Below are 12852 nucleotides of genomic sequence, written 5' to 3'. Positions count from 1 at the left end.
CTGTCAGAAACGCCCTTCTGTCACTAAAGCGCTACGGTACTGGGACCGATAGCGCTTTACACCGGGCACAGATCGGGAAAACCGACAGTGCGCTTTAGTGACAGAAGATGAGCCTGTATTTTATAATCCACACCTGACTGTACACTATAAGTTTTCAAGTTTGTTTATTCTGGCATGAAAATAAACTTTATTGATCTGTAATTGTATTAGCACTTGTTTATAGATTCCTATACAGATTGATTATGTAAAATAAAACTACTAAAGTGGGGGAAAAAAATATTACTATACCACGGACATTTGTAACGCAGTTTTCTCACATTACAAAATATTGAAGTCATCAGTTACACATGTTTGTACGTCTGTCAAATATAAATCTTTCAGATCAATAGCGCACACGAAAAATCCTGTGAACTGGAAGTCATATGAAATCTTAGCCAAGTGATCAAGTCAACAATGCTGCAATAATTTCAGTGGAAAATCAATATTTACCCAACTGAGAGTTTAAATAAGTCCTAACCAAAGGTTGGACACTTCAGAGAAGAGAACATCTCATCATGGTAAGTGCTACATGGTGTTTTGCCATTATTCACCCAAAGCAGTTTCTGATATGATGTTATTGGTATCTGCCTATGAAGTCTGAGTATATTGTCGTGTGTGTTACTTCCAGCAAAAATCTTAAACAAGCCTACTCATTGTAGGAGAAGGTGGGGGTAAACTAAATTTTTTTTTTTTTTTTTTTTTTTTGAACAGAAATCTATTTACTCATTTACACAACATAGAAAACTTTTTGTTTTTTTCAGAAATTCCTCTTGGTGACTGCATTATTTGGTATTGGGATTTTCGTGGGTGTCTGTAATGCAGCCTGCTATAACACAGCACCTCATCTTCATATAGGAAGAGACCCTGGAGGTAAGCCTAAGCACAAAGTAGGATAATATATGGTTAATACTATAAGCTGAATTTAATTCTACTAGTCTTTACTGAAGACTTCACTTTAAAGTATCATGGTTGGACGCATTCAAGCAGAAGACCGAATATTAATTATTAGTCTTAGAACACTCCAGTAATGTAGGAGAAATAGATTAGTTAAGCAAAGTCTGTCCTTCACTATAAGGGAAGTATCACAGAGAGTAAATCTAAAATGTAACTTTTAATGATATTTAAGATAAAAACAAAAAGAGAACCCCAAATGTGTAATAAAAAATGAGACAGTGTGTATCTAAATATATACACCCAGAATGATGGTATCTGGGTGTACTGATGCACGTCTCTCTCACAGTCACCAATGGTCAAAATTTAAATCACCCAATATTGGATGATATATCGTGTATGGAGAGGTAGGGTGTAACCCACTAGCAAACACTTAGTATATGCTTGGCTAGAGCACCAAGACATCCTCCCCAATATTGTCAATTCTGGGATATATGGTATAAAGCACTGCAGTTAAGAGCACACATATGATGTCCAATTGTACAGGGACACACTGTCTATAGTTCCCCAATCAAGCTAGCAATGCTCTGTACTGACTGTGTTGTCTGTCTATTAAACAAGCTGGACTTGTATGACTATGTATATGGCAAAGCCTAGTGTTTGATATCTAGCATGCCCGCAGACATTACATGCTTATCTGCCCGTCTGCTTATTAAAACTATCCCTGAATTCCTCTGATAGATAAGTTGGAGAGGAACAAAAGGTGCAATAGCGAATGGTCTATGTGATGCTATATCAGTCTCTCCATGCACGAAAAACCACTCCTCTACGCGTTTCGCTATGCGATATACATAGCTCCTCAGGAGGATGATAAATATAGAGAACCTATGATGATTGCAGTTACAACTGCACTTCCTGCACCCTTGATGGTAGGGTGCAATACTAAAAAGCTCTGCCGGCAGTAATCAATGGCTGCTGATTGATTGCAAGGTTGGATTATAATGGAGGGGCAAATACATCACCCTTATTTTAATTTGCCCCTGTTCCAGAATTATAATCAATTTACTTTTTATCAGGCACACGCCACTATTTTCCATGGGCTATATTTGGGTTTGCAATTTGCACAATTTACATTCAATTGAATACAATATTAGGCACATTCCATGGACAAGGATAGTGCTGTTTCTATTGGAACATACTTCTCACAAAAACTGTCTTCAGCCTCAAAGATCAAGATCATTGAGGCTGAAGACACACAATTTTGAGAGCATTATGTATAATCTCTATATTATAAAAATTAATCTGTCTGTTCTCTATGCGTGACCAAACCACTGGATCAATCTTCACCAAATTTGGCACACAGATACTTCAGGTGTCCAGGAAGGTTTAAGACGAGGTCCCAACTCACTCGGTCGTACCGTACAGCTTTCCCCTCCCCCATTAGCCAATACTTAACTGCACTCATTTTCCAACTTCAATACACACGGTCACTCCATATGTACAATCCAACACTGATATCCAAACAGAGATACATGCATCAGAGGATTAGATACACAGATCAGCACACACATTATCACATGCCAGAGGATTAGATACACAGGTCAGCACACAGTACAAGACATAGGATTAGATACGAACATTTGCACAGTTCCACATACCGCAGGATTAGATATGTTCCACTGCACACATTACCACACGCCGGAGGATTGGATGCACTCCAATGCACAGTTACACATGCCACAGGATTAGATACACACATCTACACAAAGTTCCACATGCCACAGGATTAGATGCGCGTGTCTGCACAAAGTACCACATGCTGAGGATTAGATACACAGGTCAGCACACCATATCACACACCAGAGGATTAGATACGCGCGTCTGCACACAATACCAATGCTGGAGGATTGGATAAGCGCCAATGCACACAGTTTCACAAGCCACAGGATTAGATATGCACATCTAAACACAATTCCACATGCTAGAGGATTAGATACGTGAGTCTTCACACAGTTCCACTCTCCAGTGGATTAGACATGTGCATCTATACAAAGTTCCACATGCTGCAAGATTAGAAACATGGGCACAGTTCCACATGCCAGAGGATTAGATGCGCACGTCCAGTGGTGTAACTACTGTGGTAGCAGCTGCTACCGCTGCGTTTCTTTTTTTTTTTTTTTTTTTTTTGATAGGCCGTAACAAGCCCTACTTACTTAACGATCCCGGCCCCTGCCAGGATCAGTAAGTGACGCCGCGGGCCCCACAAGCACTATTATACTTGGGTCTTTTCGAACCCCCGATTATAATGATCGAAGGCCCAGGAGAGGTAAGAACATAAAAAAACATTGTTACTTACCTCTCCGCGATCCGGGCATGCTTCGAGCCTACTTGCGTGACGTCACATGATCCGGGACCTGCATCAATATGCGTCGCAACGCAGGCCCCCTGGTCACATGACGTCCCGGAAGATGGCTGACAGCGGCGGAGAATGCAGTGGAGCCAGGAGATGAGTAACAGTTTTTTATATTTGTATTCTCCCCCCCCCCCAATGGTCTCCAATTATTATTATACTCTGGGGTCTGAAAAGACCCCAGAGTATAATAATTGTTCATGGGTGTCCACTATGGGGAATACTACTGTGTGCAAGGGCCAATATTATGCATAATACTGTATGCAGGGATCACTATGAGGTATAATACTGTGTGCTGGGGCCACTATGGGGCATAATACTGTGTGCAGAAGCCACTATGGGGCATTGTAGTGTGCGCAGAAATGCAGGGGGGGAAGGGGGTAGGGGTCAGTTGGTTGAGGTCTTCGGCGTCGGCCCTATGTCAAAAGTTCGCCACTGGGCCCCGCCATTCCTAGTTACACCACTGCGCACGTCTTTACACAATACCACACAATGGAGGATTGGATACGTGCCACTGCACACAATACCACACGTCGGAGGGTTAGATACACGTATCTGCACACAGTGCCACACGCCAGAGTATTAGATACACTAGTCAACACACAATACCACATGCCAGAGGATTAGACATGCACATCTACACACAGTTCCACACACCGGAGGATTAGATACGTGCGTCTATAAACAGTTACACATTAGATACGCATGTCCGCATAGTTCCACATGCTGGAGGATAAGATGCATAAGTCTTTACACAATACCGGAGGATTAGATACACGTGTCTGCACACAGTACCACACGCCAGAGGATTAAATACGCAAGTCTGCACACAGTACCACAAGCTGGAGGATTAGATACATGCGTATTCACACAGTACCAAGCGCCAGAGGATTAGATACACACGTCTTCACACAAATCCACACGCCAGAGGATTAGATACGCGCCACTGCACAGTACCACATGCCAGAGGATTAGATATCAACCACTCCACACAGTACCACATGCCAGTGGAATAGATACGTGCGTCAGCACACAGTACCAAACGCTGGAGGATTATACTGTAGACATGGCTCTGCACAGAGTATCACATATTAGTTTTATTCCAGGTTTCCATAGTAACCCAGCCATTTTTCTTCACTACTTTGTCAGCCTTAAAGGGGCAGGGTGCTGTGGATGACACTGTTACACAAGGTCACATACACAGCTTTACTCCAGGTCTCCATAACAACCGATCAGACTTTTCACTGATATCCAAAATGATACACATGATCACATGACGCTTATGGACACACAAACGATATACAAAATACCCCAGTACAAAACTGGACAATTCTTGTTAGGCCACTACACAAACATAAAATTAAATATACCCGTGCGAAGCCGGGTCCTCCTGCTAGTTTACAATATATAAACATTATGTTCACTAAATCAGAACGTTTTTGATCTTTGTATTACAAATTTTCATTCTTTAGGCTGCATTGAAAAAGGAGAGATTCACGAATATGGCTCAACGTGGGGAAAAGAGAAGTGCATGGACTGTGATTGTTCATATGATGGGTCGATACACTGCTGTACCATGTAAGATGTTTCATTCTGAAATGATATGGCTAATAAACTACCAATTCTTTACACTATACATATTGCAGGTATTCATAGACCCAATGTTTGCAAAATGTGTCCTATTGGCATTGTCTAAGAGGTACCTCTTTTTTTTTGGTGTTGAGAAGGCTCCTTCTATAGATGGCAGCTTGCTAAGGAGGTTGAAAATTGCTGATGCCTTAGACTAACAGAATTACTTTTTTAGTTGCCAGTTTTGATTCTAGTATGAGAATAAAAAGAGCAGAAGATTAAGGAAAGAATTTTCATCAGTATGCAGACAAATTGTTGAGGTCACAAATATGCAAAATACTGACAAATAACCACTTTATCTGCCTATTTAGGAGGGATGTGCCCTTGAGTCCTTGAGGGTAGGCCTCATGGAGCAGCTTACAAGGAGTCATGTTTTGTTTTGGGGTGTTTCTCACTGTCCGGTGACAACTCCTTTGACAATCAGTGATGTCAGAAGCCAAACCTAATAGCTCTGCAATAGGGAACATACCCTAATCTCGAAGTTGAAAGCTCACATACAACATGCCCTAGCTTAAAGGACATGAAAGGTTGTCTTTAGCAATCCTTTTACAAAACTTGAGTAAGGCCTCGAGGAGAAGCTTACAAGTAGTAATTTACTAACTGCATAGTCTTGTCTTATTTGGCACTCTTGTGAAAGACTTATCTAAAAGGCTAAAACTAAAAATAAAGAAATTCAATAAATATATACTAAAAGCATCTCCAACTTCCAAGTGCTAAACTACAAATGGCAAAAGCACCTACTACAAATATCTTGTGGCTAGGAAAGGGGGTAAGTGTGTAATGAAAGAAATGTTCTAACTATGACACTTAAAGGGTTGTCCATTTTGGGACATGTTTTATAATAGTTGTATAATTTTTCCATTATTTATACGTTTTTCAAAGGTTTTCTATCTTTGCTCAGATTCTCTTTACTCTCAGTGGATGGTCATGTGATATACTGTTCTTTACCAGACAGATGTCTGTTTACTGTGTACTTGGACTGATATTATCCACTGGGAGTAAGCCGAATACACAACCGCCTTAAATGCTGAAAACTCCATGAAAAGTCTCTCGGGGGCGCTGCAAGCAGTAAAGTGAAAATTATGAACTGCATCATGTCATCTATCCTACAGTACGATACTAGTATCCTTATATTCTTGTCATTTATAATGGGGTATTCTATGCCCTAGAGATGAGAACAGTTTTCAGGACGGACAAAACTATCAGTAAGGCTGTAAACAATTGGTAGGACTCCTTTTTCCTTTCTCCTATAAAGGATAATAAGTTATACTCTGCTATCTTAATTTTTTTGCATGGACTATACAGTTATTGGCACAGATAAGGAAAACACAGGCTGTAAGAGCATTGTATGAAGAATGGTATTACATTAATGATATGAATAATAGAAAAATATGAAGTATATAACTTTTTTTTTTTTCTTCTTTTCACTTAGTGGTGGCTATGCAGTCAACTACGATAAGGAAAAATGCAAAGAAATCTTCAACAAGGAGACCTGTTTAACTGATGTGGTTAGAAAAGATGATCCAAACCAGAGATGTCCACACGGCATGGTTGGCTAAAACCATTTCTAAATCTGAGAATACAAATTGACATAAATGAGTTTCCACTCTTTTAGTTACAATATGTCATATACATTACTTCCAGCACTGTATGTACTCATGATATTTGCTAAATAAACAGTTTGTGGTGTAGAAGCAAAACACTTGAATTGTTGAAGATCTTCATCCAGTAACCTGCATTCTAGTAATAAAAGCTTATAAAAGTTACCTGTATGCTTTTTCTTTCAGGGTTTAGCTGACGCACTCTTCATAGAAATCTGTGGCCACGTACTGTATATAAAAGCTAGAGTAAACTATATTAGGGGAGGTTAAACCAAGTATGATCTAGAAATCTGGAGTAATTTCCACCAAAATGCTTAACCAACTCATATATAATATATATATATATATATATATATATATATATATATATATATATATATATATGAAGAGCTCAACGGAAAAATGGCCTAAGTCCAAAAATCAATATTGTGAGAAAAACGAAATTTAAAGTTTTAGCCTAAAGCAAACGGGCATTATTGTGGAATATATCTATCCAATGTAATCGGCTAATGAACACCGTTAATCCTAATCATAAATTGTAGTATTTATTAAAAAAATTGCAGCTTCATGTATAAATACTATTTATTTAATATTAATTAATTACTACTATTATTAAACGATGAAGAATAATAATTACCTGCCTCCCTTTTCAGCGCTAAATATGTGCAAAAGTCAATTTAGAGCCTTTTAAACAATAAGACAAAGTTTTTACACTAATATAAACAACAGACCGAAAGTCACGATTTCAATGAAAAAATGACCAACGAGAGTGAAGTAAGTTTGTATTGGACTTAGGCCATTATTCCATTGAATGTAAATTCTTCTGCATTGAAATATATGGACTTAGGTCATTAATCCTAGGTACCTTGTAAACCCAATGCATAGAACGAGGTACAAAGAAGCTTTCTAGGTAATAATTTGAAATATGACAAAATGTGGACTTAGGCCATTTTTCCGTTGAGCTCTTCATATATATATATATATATATATATATATATATATATATATATATATATTTATATATATATATATATATTTGTGATTTGAGGGGGCATTCACACGGTGTAACGCGGCGCTGATTCTGGCATGATAACGTGGGATTCTGTTTTGCAGCACTGATTCTTATGCGAGTGATCACGCCAGAATTAGTGCCACGTTACTCCGTGTGAATGCCCCCTTACACATTAAAACAGTGTACTCTCCTTGAAAGACGTGGGAAGGGCTTGTTGACAAAGGATTGTGGCCTAATATGCTAAACTGTGAGCCAGGAGTTGTATCAAACTTTAACCAACTAAAAAGTGGTGTAATTTTAGAATAGACAGTTAGGGCTGCTTCACACAGGGGGGAAAGATATGGCGTATTTTAGTGCAGATTGTGCCGCAGGAAGCCACGGCAGAATAGGGCCAAAATGCTCCTGCTACGGCTTCCAACAGTGGCAGCTTCCCACTCCAGAGTAGGCTCAAATGAATGGGCCTAGTCTGGAGGGTGCTGCCACGAGGCGGACGCTGGGGCTGAATCAGCCGCGGAATCTGCCTGAAGAAAGGGCAGCTCACTACTTTTTTTTTTTTTTTTCCGTTTCCGACAGAAAAAAGTAAGCTAGCGGTCTACATAGACCTTCCTTGTGAGGGGGTGGATTATGATGTGGATTCAGCGCCAAAATCTGCCCCTTCTTGCCCTGTGTGAATGAGTCCTTAGTCTGCTTGAATTTAAATCCGCATTAGACAGTTGCACTTTCAGATTTGCTGGTCTAAAAATTCTGCCACTTTAATTTCACCACCCTGGTCTGTCCCTCAGGGCAGTGGGAATTTGGTCTTGGTGCAAGTTGTCACCCTCCTAGGTCTTCAGGATTAACACTCCAGGTATCCCACTCCAGCACATAACTGGTAAATATTTAATGTTAATTTTTTTTTTTTCGTAATACCCCCTAATCCTTTTGGCATGATACATCCACTTTTTATTACATGCTCATAAAATGCCAAACCTGACTGCCTCATAAGGTTCCATGAAGTATCTATATAATTCTTACTGGTAAGGGCTCGTTCACATCTGTGCCCCGTCTCCGTTCTGCAGGTTTCTGTTTCCTGCACAAAACAGAGACAGGAGACTGAAACCTGCAGGACTCTTTCATACCCATTCATTTTATGCTCACCGCCACAAAACGTTTTTCTTTTTAAATCGGACACAGAGTCGGACATGCAGTACTCTGTGTCTGGTTTAATAAAAGCGGTTTCGCGGCGGAGAGCATAAAACGCTCACGGCCGGACTAGGTCTGACAGCTTTCCGTCTTCTGCATGCAGAAGACGGAAAGCTGAGAACAGACTGCCGAACGCTAGTGTGAACCTAGTGTAACATGGAGTCTCCATGCAGTGGCAGAAGTGCCTATGATGTGTTGCAGTATAGGTTCTGATGAGCTCATGAACATAAAGAAAGCCAAAACAAGGCATTTATGAATAATCCACACCTCAGACTCCTCCATGGCCTCTTTGACACCCTAGGCCTAGGGCAAAGCTGACTGCGCATGCCCACTGGCTACAAGAAAATGGCCACTTGCACAGTATTGTAAGCGACCATTTTGTTGTGGCCAGCAGGCATACGCAGTCGGCTGCCCGAGGCCTAGAAGTTTGAAGCCATCGCCGGAAGAGGACGCGAAGGGAGGCCGTTCCTGAAGAAGATGGAGATGGCACTGGAGAGTTCTGTTGCAGCATTGGGGACGCCCCCGTGCTGCGAGAGAACTCATTTGCATACCAACGAAAACCGGGATTCATACCGAATGGCGGCCCGGAGAAGACATCTAAAGGTAAGAGAATAGCCTTTCTTAAGGCTATTCCTACATGTTAGGGACAAAAATTTGAGTTTTAATGATAGGATCCCTTTAATAGGCTATATTTGGGTGATTTTGTCCCATAGTGATGAGCTAGCAGCAGCATGAGGAGGCCACAGTGACAAGGTGACATAATGTGAAGGTGGCAGCAGCATGAGGAGGCACAGAGTGGCAAGGTGACATAATGTGGAGGTGGCAGCAGCCTTAGGAAGCCATAGAGTGACCCAGTGACAGAGTAGGGAGGTTGCAGCGGGATGAGGAGGCCACAGAGTGGCAAGGTGCCATAATGTGGAGGTGGCATCAGCATAAGGAGGCCACAGAATGGCAAGGTGACATAATGTGGAGGTGGCAGCAGCATGAAGAGTCATAGAGTGATCCGGTGACAGAATGGGGAGGTGGAGGCAGTGAGAAAGCTAAAGTGTGGCAAGGTGACATAACGTGAAGGTGGCAGAAGCCTTAAGAGGCCATAGTGACCTGGTGACAGAGGATGCAGCAGTTTTATGAGGACATGCAGTGACCCAGAGGCATAGTGTGGAGACTGCAGCAGCGTGAGGAGGCCATACAGTGACCCAGTGGCAGAGTGTGGGGGTTGCATTAATCTTATGAGGCCATACAGTGAAACAGTGGCAGAATAGGAAGGTGGCAGTAGAGTGAGGAGGCTCTACAATGACCCAATGGCAGAGTGTGGAGGTTGAAATAGCTTTATGAGACCATAAAATGATCCAGTGGCAGAGTGTGGAGGTTGCAATAGCCTTATGAGGCTATACAGTGACCTAGAGGCAGAGTGGGGAGGTGGCAGTTGCGTGAGGAGACCCTACAGTGACCCAGTGGCAGAGTGTGGAGGTTGCAGCAGCCTTATGAGGCCATACAGTGATGCAGTGGCAGAGTGGAGTGGTGGTAGTAGCATGAGGAGGCCCTACAATGATCCAGTGACAGAGTGTGGATGTTGCAGCAGCCTTATGAGGCCATATAGTGCTTAAGTTCTCCTGGAGAAAGCCAAGATTTGATTTCTTGATTGAGATAACAGAGGGGTTCCTCCCCTGTGTGACCTGTTCACCCAGAAAAAGAAGGTGTAGAACAGCATGACATCACTGTGCCCTGCACATGTGGTATGCTGGAGGTGCACTGCCCCTGCAGTGAAAGATGAGGACACAGTGGAGGATGAGGCGGACATTGTAGGACCAATGGTGAGAACATGGAGGCAGAAGCTGCGTCATTTGTCTAGTGTGAAGGTTGCAGCAGCCTTATGAGGCCATACAGTCACCCAGTGGCAGAATGTAGAGGTGGCAGTAGCCTTATGAGGCCATACAGTGACCCAGTGGCAGAGTGAGGATGTTGCAGCAGAGCCTTATGAGGGTGAAGAAAGCTGCTCATCAATGACTCTATACTCAGGCTGCTGCTGATGGAGCCGATGTTGTTTTTCTATTCTAAGATTTAAGTTCCCCAATCGTCTCCTACCTGTCGTCATCTTCACCGCGCCACCGTTTGCCTACAATCCCGGTTCTTGTCAGTATGCAAATTAGTTATCTCGCAGCATTGGGGGCAGTCCTCCGCGCTCCGACAACATTGGGGGTGGCCCTAATTCTGCGAGAGAACTCGCTCCAGCGCCGCCTCCATCTTCATCAGGAACGTCGCCTTCACTGTCTTCTTCCGTCTGGGTGAGAGTGAAACGCATTCGCAGATTGTCTCTGCCCGCGGGCAGAGTCGACTTCACATGCGAGTGGCCATTTTTTTGGCAGAAGATGGTGAAGACGACGTTCCTGACGGAGATGAAGGCGCCGCTAGAGCGAGTTCTCTCACAGAATTGGGGCTGCCCCCAATGTCGTCTGAAAGCGGAAGACTGCCCCCAATGCTGCGAGAGAACTAATTTGCATACCGACAAGAAGCGGGATTGTAGGTGAACGGGGGCGCAAAAAAAATAATGAAAGGTAGGAGACGAATAGCCTTTCTTAAGGCTATTCCTACGTGGTACTCAGAATAAAATGGCTTTCACTGATAGGATCCCTTTAAAGATACAAGTTGCAAAAGTTTAAAAGGTACAACTCAATTTAAAATTTAAAAGGTACATCTCAATTCCAGGATTTTTTTTTTTTTAATCCAGCAAGAAAGAGTTAATAAAATGTACTTAGTAAGTTGTAGGCACCCAAAAATGGTGTCATTACAAAATGCATCTCATCCTGCAAACAACAAGCCCTTATATGGCCACGTCACCAGAAGAATAAAGAAAATATAGCATCTAGCAATGTGAGGACATAAAAACCCCAAAATCGCCAAATTATTAGAATACAACTGGCTGCGGCAAGAAGGGAATATATAAGCTCTGTGAGCGGATATCAGGAGACACCCCAGATTTACAGCTTACAAGGGAAAAGACACCAGAAGTGACCCCCAAAGTGACCCCTGAGTGACTCCCCCAATCATAGGAGCTCCTGGGACATCATAAGCAATGTGGTGTTCCCAATGTGCTCCGCACAGCTTACATATTCCCTCTTCACCATCCTCTGTGCAGTCACGTCTGGGATACTAATACTCACTACACCCCCTGGTAAATTCTTTGAGGGGTGCAGTTTTCAAAATGGGGTCACTCCTATGGGGAATCCACTTTTCTGGTACCTTACAGGCTCTACAAACATGACATGGCATCCAGATACCAAACATGCAAATCTGTACTCCAAAAGCCGCATCGCGCTCCTCCCCTTCTGCGTCCTGTTGTGCGCCCAAACTGCAGTTTATGCCACATGTATGACACATGTATGACACTGGTGTACCCGGAATAACGTACGTAATGTCATATGTGGTATAAACTGATATTATGGCACAGCCAGACACAGAGGGGTTATTGGGTTTTTGGAGCACAGATGGTTTGGTTTTTGGATGACACTTTTGCAGAGCTGAAACGCCAGTAAAGTGGAATCCCCTGATATGAGACCTTATTTTGGAAACTACACCCCCGAAGGATTTATCCAGGGCTACAGAGAGCATTTCTAACCCCCAAATGTTGCTATAACTTATTATCCATAAATGAATACAAAGCTGATTGTGAGAAGTGAAAATGACAATTTTTCCAGGAATACGTCAGTTCAGTGCGTAATATGTTGTGCCCGACTTGTATCAGAGATGAATGCTCTAAAAGCTGTTGTGCCCGGGATACCCAGTTAACAGTTTTTGGAGTGTCTCTGCTGACATAAGTTGGGCACAACATATTGGGCACTGAAATGGCGAATCTCTGGAAAAATTTCATTTTTATCTTCTCATTATTTCATTTCTGGAAACTAAATAAATGCAACACTCAAGGGTTAAAATGCTCGCTACGCCACTTGATAAATCCCATCAATGGACTAGTGTCCAAAATGCGTGACATGTTTGTGGATTCCACTTTATTGGCAATTCAAGGGCTTTGCAAAATTGGCATGACGTCCAAAAACCAAACTGTGCTCCAAAAACCAAAATAGCGCTCCTTC

General features: G+C 42.2%; 1 protein-coding gene across 1 annotated transcript; it reads left to right on the top strand.

Moving 5' to 3' along the window:
- Positions 1-452: 452 nt before the first annotated feature.
- LOC142183248 (beta-microseminoprotein-like) lies at positions 453-6560 on the top strand. The gene is made up of 4 exons (XM_075258274.1): positions 453-557; positions 801-909; positions 4813-4918; positions 6402-6560. The coding sequence occupies exons 1-4, from the start codon at positions 555-557 to the stop codon at positions 6526-6528; spliced, it is 345 nt and encodes a 114-aa protein (XP_075114375.1). The 5' UTR covers positions 453-554; the 3' UTR covers positions 6529-6560.
- Positions 6561-12852: the final 6292 nt, after the last annotated feature.

Source organism: Leptodactylus fuscus, chromosome 10 (genome assembly GCF_031893055.1).
Source record: "Leptodactylus fuscus isolate aLepFus1 chromosome 10, aLepFus1.hap2, whole genome shotgun sequence".
Lineage (NCBI taxonomy): Eukaryota > Metazoa > Chordata > Amphibia > Anura > Leptodactylidae > Leptodactylus > Leptodactylus fuscus.
The sequence above is the reverse complement of the archived record's forward strand: the minus strand, read 5'-3'. Positions and strand labels throughout refer to the sequence as shown.

Excerpts from the sequence above, each read along its gene's own strand:
- LOC142183248 (XM_075258274.1), top strand. Across the intron at positions 910-4,812 it reads TATAGGAAGAGACCCTGGAG|GCTGCATTGAAAAAGGAGAG; the intron begins GTAAGCCTAAGC and ends TTCATTCTTTAG. Across the intron at positions 4,919-6,401 it reads TCGATACACTGCTGTACCAT|TGGTGGCTATGCAGTCAACT; the intron begins GTAAGATGTTTC and ends CTTTTCACTTAG.